General features: G+C 34.6%; 2 protein-coding genes across 3 annotated transcripts; one reads left to right on the forward strand and one right to left on the reverse strand.

Annotated features, from left to right (window-relative positions):
- The first annotated feature begins 5,453 nt into the window (after positions 1 to 5,453).
- LOC127862614 (piggyBac transposable element-derived protein 4-like) lies at positions 5,454 to 8,344 on the forward strand. Its single transcript, XM_052402148.1, has 5 exons — positions 5,454 to 5,540; positions 6,347 to 6,491; positions 6,548 to 6,854; positions 6,969 to 7,317; positions 8,318 to 8,344. Exons 1-5 carry the CDS (start codon positions 5,454 to 5,456, stop codon positions 8,342 to 8,344), a joined length of 915 nt encoding a protein of 304 aa, XP_052258108.1.
- Positions 8,345 to 11,872: 3,528 nt separating this feature from the next.
- Positions 11,873 to 23,176, reverse strand: LOC127864933 (E3 SUMO-protein ligase KIAA1586-like). 2 transcript variants are annotated; one of them, XM_052404822.1, is made up of 6 exons: positions 22,007 to 23,172; positions 21,446 to 21,689; positions 20,961 to 21,278; positions 20,299 to 20,393; positions 19,812 to 19,966; positions 11,873 to 12,347 (listed from the first exon to the last, which is right to left on the reverse strand). In XM_052404822.1, the coding sequence occupies exons 1-6, from the start codon at positions 23,100 to 23,102 to the stop codon at positions 12,333 to 12,335; spliced, it is 1,923 nt and encodes a 640-aa protein (XP_052260782.1). In that variant the 5' UTR covers positions 23,103 to 23,172; the 3' UTR covers positions 11,873 to 12,332. The 2 variants fall into 2 exon arrangements, with proteins under 2 accessions (XP_052260782.1, XP_052260781.1); XM_052404821.1 differs by lacking the exon at positions 11,873 to 12,347 and adding an exon at positions 18,884 to 19,263 and having other exon boundaries at positions 22,007 to 23,176.
- Positions 23,177 to 23,389: the final 213 nt, after the last annotated feature.

The raw sequence follows: 23,389 nt of genomic DNA on the forward strand, positions 1-23,389 counted from the left end.
CGGTCTGTGATAATAACGTAGTGACATCACCATCTATGTATAGAATGATACGTTACCAGATAAAAACAAGCGCTTGTCGATTAAGACTTGATTCAAGACGGCCAAAACAAAACGGGATTTTTCATTACGCATAGAAGGCGTATCGGCGATTTGTTTTGCGTACCGGTACACACAGCTTTTTTAAAAATTGCGTATCCACCTATTTTTTATTGCGTATTTACGCAAATACGCAGCTTATCTGTAGCTCTGGTCCTTAGAGTTAATGTACAAGTCAAACTAACATAGGTAAAATATTTGCATGAGTTTGTTCAAGGCATTTTAATATTAAGACAATTAACAAAACATGTATGATGACCCTAACATTTGGTTGATATACTCTTTGTAGTGTCCAAACATATGTCATCAGTGCATAGGTGATATATGTTACATGATAGTTAACATCATGCAAATATTTGCTGTTGTTTTTAGCTCACCTCAGCACAATGTGAGCTATTGTGATTGCCTGTTGTCTGTCGTCCATTGTGCATTGTGTGTCGTGCAGCGTTAACATTTGCCTTGTTTACACTCTAGAAGCCAAATGTATTGTCCGATCTTTATGAAATTTTATAAAAAGATTTGTGCCAAGTATATCTTGGACCAGTTTGAAAATGGTTTGGGTTGGTTGACAAACATGGCCGCAAGGGGGCGCTGTATTTTTTCCTTATATGGCTTTAGTAAAACATTGTTAGCACTCAAGAGGCCACATTTATTCTCCAATCATCATGAAACTCGGTTTGAATATTTATGTCAATGATATCTTGGACAAGTTTGGGAAATGGTTTTGGTTGGTTGAAAAACATGGCCGCAAGAGGGCGCGATAATTTTTCCTTATATGGCTATTGTAAAACCTTGTTAACACTCTAGAGGCCACATTTATTGTCCGATCATCATGAAACTCGGTTAGAATATTTGAGTCAATGATATCGTGGACGAGTTTGGAAATGGTTTTGGATGATTGAAAAACATGGCCGCAAGGGGGCGCCATATTTTTTCCTCTTATGGCTTTTGTAAAACCTTGTTAACACTCTAGAGGCCACATTTATTGTCCGATTGTCATGAAACTTTGTTAGAAGATTTGTCCCAATGATATCTTGGACGAGTTTGAAAAAGGTTCTTGTTGCTCGAAAAACATGGCCGCAAGGGGCAGGGCATTTTTCCTTATATGGCTATTTATGGATACAGTAAAACCTTGTTTACACTCTTGAGGCCACATTTACTGTCCGATCTTCATGCAACTTGGTCAGAAGATATGTCCCAATGATACCTTGGATGAGATCGATAAGGATTCTGATTGATTGAAAAACATTTGTGAGGCATTTTTCATCATATGCCTATAGTAAAATCTTTAAACTTTTAAAGTCACATATATTGTCCAAACTTCATGAAACTTGGTCAAAAAATTTGTTTTCATGATGAATATAAAAATGTTTCTTGTCTGTTCAAAAACATGGCTGCCAGGGGAGAGCAATTTATACTTATATAGCTATAGTAAAGCCTTGTTAACGCTCTAAATGTTTAATGTATAGTTCACTATTCATGACACTTGTCAGAACATGTGGTCTTATGTTGTCTTGGGCCGCACTGAACAGGTCAGTTTCTTTGTATTTTAGGTGAGCGACTTTTAGGATTTTCAGGCTCTCTTGTTGTAATTATTTTAATTTTGATACACAATGGTTTGTAAAGCATAGCAAAACATTGCGAGACATGAAGTAAGAGAGCCTGTTGTTTGCAACTGTCATACAGGTGCTGGCGTCTCCAGTTCCTGTTTAAACCATTTATTTTGGTACATCCTTCTTAGATTACATGATTCAAAAGCAGCCATGTCTATATTCCTTTGCTGATATGTAAATGTGTGTAATATAAGCACCAAACTTGTTATTTTGTAAGCTGTCTGGGTGACACACAATGCAACATGGATAATATATTGAAATAATTGCATGCCAAAAGCCAGTAAAAAAGTGCTATATATGGTAAACATGTAAACAGATATGATGAACCTTATTTTATGAGGGATAATATATTCAATGTTTGATTTTAGTCAAACGCAGGTGTTCATTGTCCATGAAGGGGCCTTGCGTGTCATTAAAAGCATGATAACATACAAACATGCCAAGTTCACAATTTTATAGCTCATTTCCTTTTTTATAGAGCTTATAAGAATGACATTGTTTATTTTTTAAATTGGTATTTCATTTAATGTATCCATGTTTGCAGTTTAATCATTTAACTCTAATCTCTTAACGAGAAACACTGTCTGCAAGAAGAGAAAATACAATGTTGTACTGCTGTTGATACCTGACAAATACAATATTCAAAATGTTAATTATAATACTCTTATATTTTTTCTAAATTGTGTTACTGTGAAACCATTATTAATCGTCAGGCATTAATTTTCATAAATTTCGTCAGTCGACCGATCGGCGAATTTAAGATCCTAACGAACAATCATGCTCTATTTTTGAACAAAAACAAACACTAAGTTGAACAATATTTTAAAACTTTACCGTAGACATGAGGCATTAAATTCCAACATAATCCATGCACACATTCACTGCTGTTTCGTAATCAAGATTAATCCGGTTTTGACACAAAGGGATGTTGATTACACAAGGTACTTAACTGACACGTTACACTTCTTTAAAACGCGTGTGCAGTACAGCTGTATCGAATGCGTTGACTTCGTTTATGTAGAATGGTAATGAATTAGCGCTAATTGTTTATAACTTTATTACCCATTAGGTGCATTGTGTTTTTAAGGGGTGTTGCATATTAGCCATCACGCAGCAAATGCCGATGAAAGACAATAAACCAAATGAAAAGATGATGATGTGTGATCAACATGCGTATTTACCACAAATAAATAAAGATTATTTTAATTGCTGTTTGTTGTTTGAATGTTTTCGTTTAACCACACTTATTACTATTTTATATGTATCAATTTATTTATTTTTAAATTATTGACATTTTTTATTTAGATCTATATACCGGTAGTTTACTTTTTAAGAACAAACACACACATAGAGTTTATAATTTTAATGTTGATATCAGAATAAAAAAGCATTTTATTTGAAAAAAAAACACTTAACAATCTGGAACCTCTTTTGTATAACACAAACAGTTTTAAAACAGTATCGACAGCATTTTAATAAAATTGTTATCAGTATGGCAATTATAATAATAGAATAAAACTAATTGGCAATTGGCTTCGTTGTTACAAACACTCGTTAACAGTTAACAATGAACGTGTGAAAGGCATATATTATGAGGGTCCATTACTGTCCCTTGATAACAAAAGACTAGTTAATTGGCATGTGACAAACAGGCCCCAAACAGGCCCCACCTCCTGCAGTGATTCTCAAGTGTGTTCCCGCATTCGTACCACGATTTTTCGCAACTGCGATTGATCGCGTATATGTATTACACACAAATCGGATATTGACTGACGCTTTTTTTAAAAATTCAAAATCAGAAATCGGCGAATTTATGTGCTGACGAAATCGTCATTTTTATAAAAATGGCGAAATTTTGTGCTGTCGAAAATAAATGGTTTCACAGTATATATATTTGGTGGGTAAGGGTTAGGGTGCAAAGTACTTGGGGCAAATAATGACTTGCCTTGAAAGGGCTTTAATGGAGCTGATGGAATCTTTTAATTTGGGGTATCAGTGCAAAGTTCTGTTTATCCTGCACAATACATCTAGGTTGTGGAATGTCAATCCTCCAAACCATTACAAACAACAGCTAATAGGTTTATGCATGAACTTAACAGGAACCTGTTTTACTATGCTTTTTATGCATTTCTTAGATATATGCAGTTATAATACCCTGTTCCAGTAATGTAATTAATAATTAAATAAAACTTATCAGTTTTTTTATGTCCCCCACTATAGTAGTGGGGGACACATTGTTTTTGCCCTGTCTGTTGGTTGGTTGGTCTGTTGATTGGTTGGTCTGTTGGTTGGTTGGTCTGTTGGTTGGTTTGCGCCAACTTTAACATTTTGCAATAACTTTTGCTATATTGAAGATAGCAACTTCATATTTGGCATGCATGTGTATCTCATAAAGCTGCACATTTTGAGTGGTGAAAGGTCAAGGTCAAGGTCATCCTTCAAGGTCAGAGGTCAAATATATGTGGCCAAAATCGCTCATTTTATGAATACTTTTGCAATATTGAAGATAGCAACTTGATATTTGGCATGCATGTGTATCTCATGGAGCTGCACATTTTGAGTGGTGAAAGGTCAAGGTCAAGGTCATCCTTTAAGGCCAGAGGTCAAATATATGTGGCCCAAATCGCTTATTTTATAAATACTTTTGCAATATTGAAGATAGCAACTTGATATTTGGCATGCATGTGTATCTCATGGAGCTGCACATTTTGAGTGGTGAAAGGTCAAGGTCATCCTTCAAGGTCAGAGGTCAAATGTATCTGGCCAAATCGCTTATTTTATGAATACTTTTGCAATATTGAAGATAGCAACTTGATATTTGGCATGCATGTGTATCTCATGGAGCTGCACATTTTGAGTGGTGAAAGGTCAAGGTCACGGTCATCCTTCAAGGTCAAATATATGGGTCAAAATTGCTCATGTAATGTCACTTCTGCAATATTGAAGTTAGCAATTTTATATTTGAAATGCGTGTGTATCTCAAGGAGCTGCACATTTTGAGTGGTGAAGGGTCAAGGTCAAGGTCGTCCTTCAAGGTCAAACGTTAATAGGGGGACATTGTGTTTCACAAATACATCTAGTTTTCGTTCCAATTCGGGTCTGGCTCTGTAAGTTGAACTTTAGTTAACATTATATTCAAATCACTTGTAGGCCCAATTTAAGAGTATTTGTTAGCAAAAAATCAACACTTATTTCCCAAAATTAGTAAAAAAAAACAGAATTTTTCCCAATCGAAAGGGACCAGGCTCCATTCCCAACATGGTGAAAACAAAACACTGCTTATTTTTGCCACAAAAAGTGGGGACATTGTAATAATTAAAAGAAAATATTTCTTTTTACCAAATTTATGAGCAAGTATTTATGTCATTTAAAAGGAATGTATATTTTGTGATTTATTGTAAAGTTGTTATTAAATGCTCAACCTTTGTTGTGAATTTTCTTTGTTTGCAGTAAATTGACTCCAAAAATTACTGGTTAACCCTCAATCTGTGGGAACCAAGATAACTCGGTTCCGTAGTAAGCGTCGTATTTGACGGGAATCGAGTTAACCCGTTTTCGATAGTGATGTATTGTTTCGTCAAAGTTTTTGGGTTTCCGTCAACGTCATCAAGTATTAAAAAATTAACCAGTGAAAATATGAATAAATGATGCAATGACCTAAAAATAGTAACGAAACTCCGGATATTGCGCAAGAAATTTGAAAACGAGATTGAACAAAGAAATTTGCAAACAAAGTTGTTCAAGATGGCGGATCATGAAAATTTAGCTGATACGTACTTCGGGAATTTGGATTCCGAGGGCGAATTTGAAGGCTTTGAGGAAGCAGACTTGGTGGCTAATAATGAACGGAGGTGTCCTGAGTTCGAAGCTGACAATTTTAAGAACGATAGAGACTATCCGAACGAAATACAAATGAATTGGTCTTATGAAGTTAGGGAGCCACTTGGTCGGCCATTCACTGGTGACAGTGGTTTGAAAGTTGAAGTAGATCAGGATGCGACTCCGTTAGAATATTTCAATTTGTTTCTGAATAACACTGACATGAACAATATAGCATTTGAAACAAATCGCTATTAATCACAAGTATGGGCTCAGAAGGTCCCCTCCCGTTTTTCACAGATGAACTCTTGGGTAGACGCCACTGGCAATGAAATGGCAAAATTCTTGGGTATGTCAATCTTGATGGGGCTTGTTGACAACAGACAAGTATAAGAGCACTCCAATATATGGGACTGAAATGACCACGGATCGTTTTGTGTCCCTCCTTTCGTTCCTTCACCTGGCTGACAATTCCACTGCCCCCACTAGACATGACGATGGGTTCGATCCTCTGTACAAGGTATGAAGTGAATAACAAACACTTGAAAATAACAAATGACACAAGCCTTTATGGCTAAACAAACAATATTTATATTTTGAAATAACTAAATATGCATTACAACTTACAAGGAGACTTATATTGTAACACATACAATCATTGAAAAGAACAAACATTGTCAACAAAAATTATCTGTTTCCGCTGGAGTCGTTATTGTTTTCAGACATGACATATCAATGCAAAAATATATTTAGAACACTAATTTATTCTACTTGAAGATAACCAATTATATGTTTGTTAATTTTCTTGTGTTTTTTAGGTGAACCCCATATATGATGTGGTTTCGGCTCGGTTTCGCAACACCTACACTCAAGACGAGAACATTGCCATTTATGAGGGGATGGTCCCGTGGAGAGGACGTTTGAGGTTCAAAAAGTACATACCCAACAAGCCAGACAAGTTTGGTATGAAAGTCTACATTGCAAGTGAAAGTAAGTGTGTGACTTCAACGTCTTCACAGGTGCAGACTTTGATCCTGACCCTAACGCAACGGTAGGCGAAGTTCAGTTGGGCCATTCCTATGGCATGGTGATGGGGCTGCTACCAAGATCAAATCTTCTGAACAAAGGCTACTGCCTGTATGTTGACAACTTTTACTCATCTCCAACCCTGTTCGACAGATTGTCTGCTGAGAACACAATGGCTGTTGCAACTGTACGACTAAATCGCTGTGAAGTACCGGTCGCCCTGAAAACTAAAGCAAAAGGAGGCGATGTAATGTATAGGCAATGTGACAATCTGCTGGCTATGAAATGGACAGACAAAAGGTAAGTTAGTATGCTGTCTACAAAGCATAATCACACAATGGTGGTAACTACAAAGACTGACCATTACAGTGGGGATCCAGTTGTAAAACCACTGTGTATTCTGGATTACAACAGACACATGGGTGGCGTGGATCGCTCCGATCAGCTCGGGAAGTATTACAGTTTTTCAAGGAAAACCAAGGAATGGTGGCTAAAACTGTTCTTCCACATCATCAATCTAGTGGTTACAAACGCCTACATTTTGTATCTGAAAAATCGTGGCGAAGGAAGACCACTGACGCACTACAAGTTTCGGCTCGAGCTTGCGAAGCAGATGATGGCCAGCCATGAGATGGTGAAGGTTCCTCGTGGGCGTCCATCAATCCATCGGGATCAGGAGAAGCGCCTGACAGAAAGTCATTTCCCTTGCCTCATTCCAGCCAAAGAAGGTGCAAAGGTGAAAAATCCCACAAGGAAGTGTGTGGTATGCAATAGTGCTGCAACAATACGCCAAAAACCGTATTGCAATATATTGTCAGTTCAAAAACCCGTATTGCAATATATCGCAATATATTGCTAACTTGTACCAAAATTATAACTTGCCAATTACCCGATAATCCCGTATATTCCAGTTTTAAAGCAAATTCTGGTAAATATTTACTTTAAATGTACTCAAGAATAACAAGAAACACAAACATTTGCAAATTTTCTTAAGTATCAAATACATTTTGGCATTTGTTACTATTTAAAGATGTGATGAAATAACGTCCAACCGGGGCGTTTTTTTCCACTGAACACGCGTAATTCACCTGACGTGATGTTCCCATTTTTATACAACACAAAATACACCCATACTTTCCATGCGACGTTCTACATGTCTGTATAATTTTCGCGCGCTTTTTATTGAGACAAAGGATAAAGCACTTTTTATTTGACGCTAGAATTTCTTATTGTCGCATAAGCATTAAAATTTGGAAGCGTATTTTCGAAATTCAAATTACAAATTTAATAATGCTCAATTCAGAATTGAACGAAACATTTACAGCTGTTCGCAATTAATTCAACGATAATCTGTTCAAAAGCATCGAACGAATGCTCCGATGTAACAACGCTACTCCGTAAAATACACTTTCAGAATGTTACTTTTAAGAAAAAAAAAATTTACAATGCTTTGTTTTGTTTACCTTGTTATCATTATTTCGGATGGCTTTTCTTGACGAAATGTGAATGAATTTTGTAAAATTTTCGTACCGGTATGATGAAAATCGTATCGCAATACAATATGCAGATTGCGTATTGCGATATATACCGATATACCGGTATATTGTTGCAGCACTAGTATGCAATGAAAACAGTGGGAAGCATCATACTCCAGGAAAGACCAGAAAACGCAGTGAAACCAGATACTGGTGCAAGGACTGCGAAAAACCTCTGTGTGTGGTACCTAATGCTTTGAAAGGTATCATACTCTGGTTAACTACCAGTTGAATGAAATTGACATAGAAGATTAATTGAAACAATGTGTAAACATTCACACTGTTATGAAAGACAAAGAAGAATTGAAATGGTGTTCTGCATATTTTATTTATTCTATACACCTGTAATCAGCTTACCTGTAGATTACACCTGAGTTTTTCTTGAATCAAAACTTGTTTTTTCATTGTACTGTAATCAATAAATAGTTTTCAATATCTATATCATTTTTATTACATTTAAGTCAGCTTAAATTTATCTGTTTACTATAGTTATAGGGTAAAAAAACTGTGTTACAATAGGAAAATTGGTGTCAACATACCTTGTTATTATTTGTTTCATTTTAGTTATCAAATGCACATTTTCATGAAAAATAATTGTAATAATCATTATATAATGTTTTTGCTTTCTGAAAAGATTTGTAAAATGTTAAAATTATTAGCAAAGAATAAAATTATTAAAAATATCCTTTTTTTCTCAATTGTCACACCTTCAGCACACCTGCACAGGTGAGACAGGTAAAATTTCACAATGTCATTATCATCAAAGTGTAGGCCATTCATTGCTGATTAAAGATCATATAGGTTTTATGGACTTATTTCTTCAAAATATGTTAGAAATTGGTGGCCAAGTAACATACCTATCAATATTGGAATCAGTCTAAATTTATTCAGTACCAGCAGAGATTCTTATCAGTCGTATATATAGCGCAGTGAGGGTTAAAGGGATGATTGTAAGGCAAAAATTGAATTTCCTATTAAATAGTGATACAGTGATTGGAATAACACTCAAGCTTGCATATCATAAGTTACTTTGTATAGCGCGCAGTTTTTTACCTCCAAATTTCTAATTAAAAGGTTGGTGCCTGTTATACAGTACAGCCAAGGCGGAACAAACATATTTCGCGATCCGCGGCGGCAAGGCGAAACGAGTCGATGCCGCGTCAGCTGTTGAAGCCGCGTAAGTATGCGGCGGCAAGTCGAATTTCGCCGCGAAGCTTCGCATCTGTCCGCCGCGGCATGCCGAGGCAAGCCTCGATTTGTGACATGATGCGGAGTATCATAAAATAAACAATCTTTTTTAAATGATTAGTTGTTAAAAAAAATTAAAAGAACATTTATAATAATATGACAAATCCTATCATTTAATGTGCGCGGATTCAAAATAAAATAGATAACATAGTTAATAAAAAATTCGTGCTGTTGTGTTTTTAGTGAGTGCATTCCCGTTTATAAACAAATTGTTGTAATCCTGAAAAGTTAACAAAAATCGAAGTCATCAAAACAAAACACGATAATCAAGGGCATGTATTAATTCAATTTCAATAATAATTTATCTTTGTCATTTTTAGAATCGGCTTAAGGAGTTTAAGTTCCTTTGTGTGCGTCTATTAACTGCACCGTTTCATTATTATTTTATATTGAAGTGATATTATGGGCATTTTTCACTGTCCAATTGAACTGAAAAGAATAAACAGGTCAAAAGAGTTAGTGAAAATGTGGTTTCTGACAATAAGCTGCAACTTATCTTGCTACAGGCTGTTTATAAAATTAGATATTTTTTATGACTGGACATTCTTCTAAGCCGAAATGATTCGTTAAACAAAATAGTGTCTTTGTGTCATTTGAACGAATCTGCACAAAAACTAAATTCACATCGTAAATCGAATACTTTCTGTCGTAAGTTGGGAAAAACGAAAGTACGGTTGATATACAAATGCATTACTTTCTCTTTCCTGGATATTGTTTTAGTATGTTGATGCTGCATTCACAAATATAAGTGTATCTTAAGTGAAAACAAAAACAATAAATAACGGTTGCGATAGACACCTATGAACTGTTAGATGACCATTAGACAACTTTAAATGATCAACAAACATATTTGTTTTTGGTTTTAATTATTAGGACAACAGGTATTATCATATAAGCATATTTAGTGTGCCTGGCAAGAAAGTAAGTTTCCTGCCCGTAAAGAATGTATTTCACACATTAACAAGGTCACATAATTTTGTACAAAATAGTTTGTTGAAATGTGGTTACTGACCAATTATCTGCAACACATCTTGCTACCAGTTGTTTATAAAATTTTTTTTTGTTATAGTCGATATTTTACATGACTCATCCAGTCCTCTAAGAAAAAAGGATCCGTAAAACAAAATAGTGTCTTTGTGCCGTATGAACAAATCTGCACTCCACCGAGATTTACATAGTAAATCGAATAATTTCTGTCGTCAGTTGTCAAAGTACGGTTGATATTCAAATGCATTATTTTCCTCTTTTCGTGATATTGTTTTAGTATGTTGATGCTGCATTAACAAATATAAGTGTATATAAGTGAAAACACAAACAATAAACAACGGTTGCGATAGGCACCTATAAACTGTACGATGCCCATGATATCACTTTATGACATGAAACTAATAACTATGAAAGTGGCGTAAATCAAGGTTTCTATGCTACACAAATGAACATGTAGATGTATATCTATTCACTTGATCCGCCACGTACGTATGCGGCGGATTCACTTCGCGAAAGTACGCGAGGTTGATACAGGCTCGGCATCGTTGCGCGGAACAATGCAGAGTGCCGCGGCGATTTGCTGCGTGAACACACGATTTGGCCGCCCCGTGCTAATAATCTTGCCGTGGCGAAGCCGCAGATAATATTTGTTCCGCCTTGGCTGTACTGTATAGTAATGTACAGGTATTTTTATACATCTAAGTAATAAAATCTTGGCAAATGCCATACTATGAGTCTGACTGATACAACTGTTAAACCATTGATGACATTGCTTAAAATTCCTTTTGATCCATTACCACATTTGTGAATTTAAGGTTTGAAATTGTGGGTAAATAATAATAATTGTGTATGTGTGCACATGAACCACCTAAACTGAGGCAGTGTTTTTTTTCACCTATAGGGGAATGGTGGCGGGGCCCGTCCAAAGGGGAAAAACACGTCGTTTTTTTAGGAAAAGGGGAAAATTAAAAATTTACTCTTTTATATGTATTGATATTTATTATATGAATACACATGTATGCATGAATGTAATATTCACAGCTGAATGTTATTGTCCTTTTTCTTAAATATATATCAATGATTTTTTCAACATTAGTTTCAGACAGTTCAGCCTTCATGCACAGTCTCAGTTTCTTAGCCATTTTGAGTCTAATTGGGATTTTTTAAATCGATAAAATGGAAAATTTGAGCATTTTTTATCAATAAAATGGACCAAATTGGAATGTTTTTATCAACAAATATTGACACAATATAGATACATCAGGCCTTTCCCTGGCCATTTTGGGAAAAAAATGCATTTCATGTTAAATTTACTGATTTGGGAAAAACTAACTTAATATAACTCTTTATAATAATTCAAAATCATATTAATTATAGTTATATACTTTATTAGTTGTTTATGAAATAAATTTGAGATATAACAGGGCTCAACATTAACCGAAAAACCAACTTGCCCTACCAGGCCAGTACTTCCAAAATCTACTCGCACTGAACGTAAAGCAACTTGCCCAAACATGAAATATCACATCAACTGTAAACCTCCAGGGTTTTTTTTTAGAAAAAGGGGAAGACGCTGGACGCTGGTTGAGAGGGGAAAAAAGAGTACGAAAGAGACATATTTGGGGAAAAAATAAAAATTGTTTATTTCAATGTCTTATATACATCAATCAGTCAGCAAGCACATTTTTTGCAACGTTTCTTTAGTCTACATCTAGCCTACAGAGGCATATCTCTTTCCTTTTTGTTCTTAAACAGATCAACAACTAATTCCAAGTCCTCTTCTAACAGCTCCTCCTGGTAGAGGTTGATTCTCATAAGTGAATCCAGGGTCTGCTGGCCTAGTGACCTTAAGTCCGTACACATGTCGTTCATGGCACTGAATCCTCTCTCTACAACTGCTGTTGATTGTGGCACCAACAGGGCAAGTTTGTAAAGCTGGAGTACAGTTGGATACGATTCCTGCATGATGTCATCTTGGGCAATATGCATATACACCTTCCCCAGTGTGTCACAGCCTTTCCTTCTGAAAATACATTTAAACGTCTATTTAAACCAATGAAGTATAAAGTATGCAGTTTCATTGTTAAAATGTTTATCAGTTATAAAATAAAAGTAAATTATGTCATTTTTCTCCAATAGCCAATAAACATTAAATTATTATTTATTCACTGTCTGTGTTCTACTGCACCAAAGACTGAATAGTATAATGACTATGTTATGACTGAATAGTACTAAATTTGTTTATTAATATTAAATCCGAAATAAACAGTTGCCTTAAGCAATTACAGAAACCTGTACATTAATCATAAGTCACTTACATTAATTCATAAAACAATTCTTTATTACAGCTAATATTAGTGTTTCAGGTCTTAAATTAGTAAAAACTTAAGCTGAACAATTAATACTATACATTATTATGTCAGTAAAAATTTTATTGCAAAATATCACTGGTCTGATATAAAAAAAATCTCAAAAATTAAAAAGTGATATTTTTAACAATGTCTGTATTAATATACCTACACAACTGTAACAAAAAAGTATTAACAGGTTATAAACAGTAGTCAAAGTATGGCAAGCGAAATGCACATTAAATCCTTAAACCACGGTTTAACAGTTAACTATATAGTTAAGATACTTTGAACCCGGGTTCAAAGTGCCGTTTGCACATTAAATCCTTAAACCCGAGTTCAAGAGTTTGAACCGCAGTTCAAAGTGTGTCTAAAAATAGATACAAATCTGTTATCTGAGACAACCAATTAGCGGAGCTTAAACCACAATTAGCTATATATAGAAGGTAAATGCCGCGATTTCATTGGTCCTCTCTTAACTATAGGGTAAAGAGACTTTAAACTGCGGTTCAAAGTCTTAAACTGCGGTTAAGAGGCGCGGAATGCACATTAATTATTTAACAGTTAATTATATAGTTAAGAAATTTTGAACCCGAGTTCAAAGTGCCGTTTGCACATTAATTCCTTAAACCCGAGTTCAAGAGTGTAAACTGCGGTTCAAAGTCTTAAACTGGGGTTAACAAGCGCGGAATGTACATTTATTACCTAACTGTTGAATATATACAGTAATAATACTAGTTGTTATTTCATGTTGTCGTTTTATTACCAAATGTATGGATGTAATCTCTAAATTATCTCAATTTCTTAACCCGGAAGTGGATAGTTCCGATTTATTTACGGAACCACATACATTGATAAATATGAAAAAACACTAGTTTAATAATATAAATCCTTTATTAATCAAAATCATATGTTCAACCTCTCCTATACCACTTTACCATTGTAACGATTTGGAAAACAGACCGGACTAAAACATCCGTATTAATAATAATAATAACAACAAATAAAAGCTTTATTTTCAAAACGTTACACAAAAAAGAAAAATGGAAAAATGACATGACAACATTTTTTTTAAGACAATTTAACTTAACTAATACAAGAATAATGGTTATGCATTAATTAAAAATAATTTAACAAAGCGGGATGCTAAGAGTTCTTTATCGACGCACTCCCACTCAATGAGGTCTATTAATGTATAAAGTTTCAAACTGATGCTATTAATACTTTTTAACGAGACAAACGACGGACAAGTGATCCCTATAAGAAAACATTGGTTAGAAAACAATATTAATGCACAGTATTCGATACAAAAGCATTTGTTCGTTAACAGAAAATACTATAATTGTAACATAATTATACTATGTACAATAACCTCAAGGTATACATAATGTAATACAAATTTGTAGTAAATTAAATAAATAAACTATAAAATGAATCATAAACATTATTGTCTCGCGTTCTGAGAAAACTGGACATAATGCTGGTGCGTAAATTGTCATCCCAGATTAGCCTGTTCAGTCCGCACAGGCTAATAAGGGACGACAATTTGCTCTTTTATGGAATGTTTTGTTTTAATAATGTCTCTTCTTAGCAAAAATCCAGATAAGGCGGAAAGTGTCACTTTACGCATAAGCATTATGCCCATTTTTCTCAGAACACGACACAATTATGCATGTTCAAAACCATTTCTAGCTACATTTTCCCACATTCTCTTTCACTATTGCTTTAACTTATATTTTTATGGGACCGTTTCATCAAAGATCGTACGACAATCTTAATTTATAACTTAAATTTAAAAACTAAAAATATACAAGCTATTGATAAATAGCTCCGCAAGATATAAGCCATCGGTAAGAAAATGATGAAATAAATGATTTTACTTGAAATAAGCAAAAATATGCTTCGGTCTGTTAAAATAATGTTTCTTTGAAATTTGTATCGTATTCTAAATTTGTCGTACGATGTTTGATGAAACGGCCCATAAGAATATAAGTTAAAGCAAGAATTTGACAGTATTTGAGTGATCTCAGCTATATCATACTCTTGGACACACTCAAATACTGTTTACAGAAAATACTATATTTGTAACATAATTATACTATGTACAACAACCTCAAGGTAGACATAAGTGTAATACAAATTTGTAGTCAATGAAATTAACTAACTATAAAATGAATCATTAACATAATTGTGTCGCGTTCTGAGAAAACTGGTCATTATGCTGGTGCGTAAATTGTTATCCCAGATTAGCCCGTGCAGTGTGTAAACTAGGAATAAATCGGCCTTTTTTGTGGAGATAAATAACGAAATACACTTTTGTACAAAGGTTACATCTTAACGTGTCTTTTTCGATCGTAATCACCTACCATTTATTGACCTTTTTGCCATTCAATAAAGCATATATTAAATTAAGAGTACGCTTTATGGAATGGCAAAAAGGTCAATAAATTATAATGCCGGTTTCACGGTCCTGAACAAGGGGTATATATGGAAAAAAAACCTGCATATTTTACAAATTGAACTTTCTTTGCATATACTTGTATATTGAAATCTGTTTACTAGTGATAATGAGTGACAACAATCTAGCATTTAATGATACCATAAATCTTTACTTTTAATTTATTTTATGCAAGTATTTTATATCCCTATTGTGATCAAACGTGATTGCTTGTTTTCATGATATTTCGAACACTGCAGTAACGTACGATCTTTAAACGTAATAGCAGAGGTTACATTTGCCAGTACCCGTTCAATACGTTATTATTATGTTAAAACTGGCTAGTATATATACTATAATACTATGTAGTTCATGTTCATCCATTTCGGACAAATGTCTTTTTGTATGCCCCTGAAAGTGGGCATATAGTGATTGCACTGCCCGTCTGTCTTTCCGTTACACTTTGCGTTTAGGTTTCGAAAAATGTGGAAAAAAGGGGGCTTATGCCATCCTATGGAGGCAAGCATTGTTTAAACATGTTAAAATATTTTATTAAAGCAACTGTTTAGTTATTGGCTTTAAACTGTGGCTTAAATGTCTGCTCAATATGCCAAGAGATGACATGAAGGCATCATAAATTGTGTTTAATGACCTGCCACATGTGGTTTAACTTTATTCAGGGACCTACACAAGTATGGGTCCCTGGAAAGGCCTGGATTTATGACACCCTGTTTTAGTCTGGACAGTATCCGATCATATCGAGATAATCGGTTTGTGATGAACGAAGTGGCAATTAAACACTGGGTTAAAAAGGCTTAAACAAAGAGTGTCAAAATTCGTGTGAACAATAAAAAAAAACAATTACATTTATCAAGAGGATTTATTTAATCTGTAACAAGGTAAGTTTTTACAGACAAATAAAGGTTCAAATCAGTTAATACTATATGTTGATTACATAAAATCAATCTTTTTGTTGTTTGTTTTCGTCCTTATTTCTGTTCGTTCATTGAATTCAATTTATTCTGAAAGAATTTCCATTTCTGAATATTTTTTTGTTCTTAAAAATGGTCGCGAAGATGTGCCAAATAGAGATTGTTATGGTAACCGTATCACGATGCGGTTCATCAAATGCAAACAATAGCGAAATGGCCGCTGTCTTGACGGCCAAACCTTGCGCATGTGAAAACCTGACGTCATTATCGGAATCCCCAAAACCTCCTATGATATTAATAAGTAAAAACATAATTTTGAATGAAAAAAAATCAAATTATAGCGAATAATCAATTTCTCTGAAAACACTATTTTCACTATCAAATATAACAAGGTATTCAACTCAAAATGACCCGAATATAGGGTGCATCGCTTTGAACAGCTATTACTTCATCAAGTGTGCAGCGATTTCCGTGAACTCGGTCTTATTAAACGCAGAAATAAGCGATCCTGTAATGGCTGAATCAGTGTACCATGACATTCGCGCTGTAAACAAATAATATTTGTTGGAAATTTAAAACCGCTGGCATGTTTCAATAAGAAAGACATTTGTCTTTCGAGGTTTAATAATTTAATTACTGAATGCATTATGCATACGTTGCAATGAGACTCGAAGTCACTCGGCTTAGCTATCCGTTATACAGTCAAGTTACCATTACCGGATCAGTAGCGTAATAAAGTTGTTCTGACGAAAAGCAATAAATGTTTTGAGACTTCTTTTACATCAGTTTGATTAAATATTACTTTGCTTACTGATTCAGCACATAGTTTTATTTTTAATCGCAGGCAAAATGTATTTGTGATACCTTTTTTTCACCGCAGAATTCATGCATTAACGGATCAGTTGTAGCCATAACGGATCACGTGATCGAAACCACTCCGGGAGCATCTAACATGCTATTTGAATTGTCGACACATGAACTGTGTTGTTTACAATGACCAAGTTACATTGCCAGTTATAAATAATATTCATTATTTTTGTATTGTTTTCTATATGTGATCTTGTATATACACGTTTCGCATGGTGTTCTTGTGTGAATTATCTGTTGAAAAACCTAAATAGATCGAAAAGATGGGCATCTTATAAACCATGTTAATTGTTTTAATCATATCTAATCATCGGTATTGAACATGGAACATAAATAAAACATTACGAGTGAGATCATTTATTGAAAGAATCAACAAGATGTGCATATATTTTAATATATTATATTATCAATTCGCATATTATCACGCTTGATCCGTTATTGCCCTAATTCTTCATTTCATTTAAGGTGTTGCAAAATCTTAAACACGAATCAAAACTGAAACGGACTTTTGCAGGGAGAAAGACTACTAAATGGCCTTTAAATCAATGCGTAAACTCTTTACTTTTCAACAGAGTTTTAGAATGTGGCCGCGAATAATGTTAAACCTCTTTTTGGAAACGAGACGGAAGTAAACAAAGTCGTATATACATGTCGCCAAAACATACCAAAATGTTTAACAACAAATAGCTCCAATTACGACTCAATCAATGCATTTAGAAAAAAACGGCCTTGAAGATGCTGTGTGCAAAATATCATCTAAAAATGTCAACTATTTATCGCGATACGCATGGTCTTCAACATCAAAGTGATGCGCTATGGGTAATGATCCGGAATGGTAACTTGACTGTACAGTCAGTCAACCAGTTTAGAATAACCTGGCAAAAAACGTTAATTCACAAGTCCAGTCCACAATAATTTATTTCGGGATTTAGTGTCAATGTGAGATGATGTAAAAATAAAGGGTAAAATTTATTTTGTATGATAACAGGTTAGGCCAGACGGCATATGCATTTTTTGGTCAAAAATAGCCAATTAAAGTTCACCTTTTCGGAAAATTATTTAAAATCTTTCAACTTACAGAATTAGTATTTCAAAACATTATCATGGCATTTGTTTTCAATCAGCAATTTTTGTATTTGAAAATAATAAAGCCTTCTATTTCCATATGCGCATTTCAAAACATAACTCATTCAATCAGTTCTGGTTAACTTTTTGCTGCATTTATCCCCCCCCCCCCTGTAAGCATAATACAAAAGCTTTCTCACTAAAATTTTGTTACTTTATTCCTTTACCTAATGTAGACCTTAGACACTTATCTTTTTTTTTTATTGTGGAATTATGGAGAATTAAATACAAATTAATCGGAACTGCTGATTTTCCAGAGCTGATTGACAAACTGTACACTAATCCGAATCGACTGTATTTCGGTTAGGGGTATTTCTATCAGATTTATACCATAAAAGGATCACAAAGAAATTATATAAATATAACCTTATTTGCTGCAATAACCTCACACTTTTGACGAAGTATGCGTTGTCTGCAAAACCACTTTGAAGTTTTCTTTCTATATCTTGGAATGCTGTTTCAAACGTACGTAATAATTCACTAACTTCATCCGCCGCCATCTTGATAGAAATGCGCCAGGAACAAAACAATATCACATGACGATATTGGTTAATAATTAATGTGCAGAGACAACCAAACACCTAAAAGTCTTAACCTATTTTTCAAAGTCTTAAACTGCGGTTCAAAGTCTTAAACTGGGGTTAAAACGCGCGGAATGCACATTAATTATTTAACAGTTAACTATAGAGTTAAGAGTTAAGAGTTAGAGTGCAGAGACTCTTGAACTCGGGTTTAAGGATTTAATGTGCAAACGGCACTTTGAACCCGGGTTCAAAGTCTCTTAACTATATAGTTAACTGTTAAACCGTGGTTTAAGGAATTAATGTGCATTTCGCTTGCCATATCAAAGAACCTCAACTATCTGGAAGCAGAAGCTGGCAGGCCAAACAAATATCAACAGCAACATGAAATGTTTGATGAAGGAAAACTAACACAGCAACTCACTGAAACTCAAAGTGAACATTAATTCATGCTCTGTTATTGGTAAGTACAAGCAGAAGTTGTACACAAAATGAAAATAATAACTTGAACATCTGATGAATGAAAATTAACTAAACAGTGAACTGTTTACTATCTTTCCTTCATCATAAAGAGTTGATTTCTGAAAGCCAAGAGCTCATTCTCAATTAATTTCTGATCCCCTAGCTCAGGGGGGACTATCTTTCTGTGTCCTTCATAGATATCCACCTTCTCTGACCCATAGAAGGATGACAATACATTTGCATGATCCTGTAAACAGATCATACCATTCCCATGATGGAAGGTACTATGTACATGTAGTACATACACATGTCATTACTAGTAGATATACCACACTGTCACATGCATTATTGGAAACATAACAAAAAAATATTTTTTTCAAAATTGTCATTAGATTTATATTATATGAGAGGATAATTTACATTCATGTGACAGCCATGTATGTATCTTATTTGTGAAATTATTATGAATAAGTGTTAGAATTAAACCTGTTTCAAAGGTATGATGTACAGTATCATCCAATAAATATTGTGTTTATTTCGAGCCATACTTTGTTACTCATATCCAATGAATACACATTTTAACACATGTATCTACAGGCCAAGAGACAACTCAGGAAATTATTTAAAATGCATGATGAGCAATTTTTCATTTTGTCACAATATTTTCTGCTTCATTTCAAATTTTAAATGTTATTCAGCCTTTTTCACTCAAAAGATCTGTTGGTGCTTTCCTTTTGGCATTTTAAAGGCATTGTTTGAAAAAAAATACAAATATAAACTTTTAAAATGATTAACCTTTCCATAATCATGTACATCCTTTGCCTCTTCTGGCAGGTGACTTGGATCCAGGAAACTAAAGGCAGATAGCACGGCTGAGTGGTTGCTGAAGGCATCCTCTACCTCATTTACTAGAGCTAGTACCAAAGGCACACCATACAGTCTCAAAAATCCTGAAATACATTTTTTTTACATTCATTTTTAATTCTATTATGTGAACACACACGAATGGAACGGCAAATGATTTCAAGTTAAATTATCTTACTATAATGGATGAATGATGGTCTTATAAATATATTCTATATCGTCTGAACACTCAACATGCATACTGTAGAAACGGTGTAGTTCTACTTCTTCTAGACAGTGCTCAACTCCAAAACATGTTTGGATTATATACTATGAATAATTTTCTTTTCTATTAATCTGGTGCATTACAGTGAGATTGTTAACATTGTGATTTACAGTTAACAAAAAAAGAGAAAATAATATGATCATATACTCATACCTTCTGGGTTGATTGCTTCCATCTGGACCCCAGCCCTCACACGTCTAGCTAGAGTAGTCCTATCTGTAATGATGTCAAACATCTCCTCACACTTACTGGAAATGAAAAGAAATGTCATCTGGTAAGTTTAATTAGTTAATAAGACTGACAAGTCGCAAATCAGATATGATGGACATCTGAATTGTTGATGACATGCCATGATGGGGTTCACCGTTAATAATTTTGGAATCACTTGCCTGTCATCTGTAAGTGATTTTTAATCCCTGATCTGTCCATCACACTAAAGTATTTTGGCCAAAACTTACTTTTTCTAAACTCTTAGCTACAGACGACATTTTGTTTCATAGTAAGACTAGCAGAAGACTTTTGAACATATTAAAATTGGAAAAAATATAAAACCCTCAACATTATTTGTGTTTTGCATAATGAATAATATACATTAGTAAGTTTGAGAAAACAATTAAAAGATTGTGTTTTAAACAAGAAATTGCTCATCATAATTTGTTTACCTTTTCTTAAGTTGTCTAATGAATCTGGTCCACAAGACATGCACAACTAGTTTAAAGTTATTCTCAAATGAACCCATAACTTTCAACTATCAAGCAACCAGAAAGTGACAACTGGGCTTTTCTGAACACCTTGTTTTTAATTCTAGTTCTTACCCGAATTCTAGTCCCATCAGAGTCATGTTCTGGTAGTTATGAACTATGTCATGCAGATCATCTGTGCACTTCTTTACTCTAGCTGGTAACTCCGTGAATGTGCCACAGTCTTGCTGTAGGTAAAGGGACAGATAGTTCACAGGCTTTAACACATCAGCAAGTACAAGAATCATGGCAATGACGCCTCTATTTGTGGCTGAATGTCTGATCCCCTGAACTTCGGGTTCTCTGGAGTCTTCTATGAGAGCGTCAAATGTGTCCAACAGCTGTTCATATCTACTAATGAACCTAACACATGCCCGAAGATGTGACAACCACCTGCAAATATTGTGTGTTCTGTTAACACGTGATTACGAAATGAACTTTATATTCATTTTTTAACGCATCTGCAGCAGACAACTTAAGAAACATTGCAAAAAGAAGAATTTGCGTGCTGACTGATTGATACAATTATTGCTGCTATCAAAATAGTTCTTGCCATTTACCTTGTTGTTGCAGCTCTGACAATCTTGATTGGCCTTTCTCCATAAACCTCCTGCATATGCTGGAAGACAGCTGCTTTCTTTGGAGAATATTGAAACAGTTTCCATATGGAAATCAGTAAACCATCAACTTCCTTCAAAAGATCACTTTCCTTAAGCAGATGTACGAAGCACAAAGCTATGCGATGGTTACGGCAATTCACATAAATGGAAAGGGGACTCTCATGTCGAATTCTTCTTTGTAGACCTTTAATATGCAAAATTAAAATCAGATTAAAATGAGATTTATTTTATCTAAGATATAAACATTGAAACAAAAGAAGAACTTGGTTAAAAACTACATGAATAAATTCTCCATTTGCCACATTGTTTCCAACTTCCAATGAAAAATAATACAGACCCAGTTATTTTTATATTTTTTTACTGATTTAAAGTTAAGTCGTCTGCTTTCTGATTTCTTGTAAGGATTTCTAGAATTACAAAGATTTGTTTGGTATTATTTTAAAAATTTAAACATTCCCTCAATAAATTAATTTATTGAAACTAATGCATACATATGCTTACCTTTATTTTCACCGTTCATGGTGTTACAACCATCCAGTCCAACGAATCTTACTTTCTCTAACTGTAGATGTTTACCTCTGAAGAATGTTTCATTAGCTGTCAAAAGAGCTAAACTGGTTACTTTATCCATGTTTATAAGGCCTAAGTAGTGCTCCACGGGGCCCTTTGCACTGACCCACCTGACAAACAATGAAAATTGGGTTCTGTTGCAGGAATCAGTACTTTCATCAGCCAACAGTGTAAACGTTTCCTTCCTTAGTTCTTCCAAAACCTTTCTCTCCATAAATTCACTTAGTGTGTTTATTAACTCGGTGACTGATGTACTGGACAGATAATTGACAGACTCCGAAGCAATGTCTTTTATTTCTGGGTCACAAACATCCCCCATGAATCTTACCAAGTCTGCCATGTTCATTTGGGCCCATTTCTTTTTGGCCATAAAGAAAACTGTTTTGAAAAGTTTCTTAACATAACTTCTATTTCGAGATATGGCATCTGTTTGCTGCTTTACAGCTGCAGTTGCGAGCAATTTAACAACACTGCGTTGGCTTTGAAAGTTTGAGTATTTTTCAACTGAAGCCAAGTGTCTATCACTATTATTGTGTGTTTCTAGTCTCCTAGAGGGATTGTCCCCTAACACAGCACCAGTTGTGACATAAGAAGTGTTTTGGTCACTATTTGATCCAAACAGCTCACAATATTTGCACATAAACCCATGTTTAGTTTGGCTGTGGTATAGCCATGGGTATCTGGATTCGTAAACATGAGAATTGAATAAACGACTATCCCGTTTTGGTTGCGTTTCGTCTGAAAATAAAGCTGCATGGGTAAATTTAATTATGGGAAATTCTGAACTGGGGCCGGGGGACGATGTTAAATGTGTGATTTCAGTTTCATTATCTGCTACAGTGTTAGAAGAAGGTGCATCACCTGCCGATTTTTTACTTTCACTTTCATGTCCAATATCGCTTACCTCCGAATGAGTTTCAACGGCATTCGATGGCGATTCATTTTTAAAAAATGTGTCGATTGTATTGGTATTTTTTGAGTCCGAAAGTTTTATTTTTTTTGTGTAATTACGCCAATTGTGAGACATGTTTTCAGTTTTCGCGTCAACATATTGTCTTCCACATAACCCGGATGAAAATTCTACTGGATCCCGGTAATTAATTGACGAAATACCCTACTCGCGCAAAATCGGAATCCAGTGAAATAGTCACAGTCAGTTGCCGGGATAAAATTTTCATGACGTATTTTAATTGCTATATTTAGAATCACTGGGGTTCCCAGTTTTGTGTTTTCGTCGGGAGAGAGAGAGAGAGATCGTTATACATGGTACAAATTGGATAAGTGTCGACTGACCCAAAGGAAAACAAACATTTC

The sequence above is a fragment of the Dreissena polymorpha genome, chromosome 1 (assembly GCF_020536995.1).
Source record: "Dreissena polymorpha isolate Duluth1 chromosome 1, UMN_Dpol_1.0, whole genome shotgun sequence".
NCBI lineage: Eukaryota > Metazoa > Mollusca > Bivalvia > Myida > Dreissenidae > Dreissena > Dreissena polymorpha.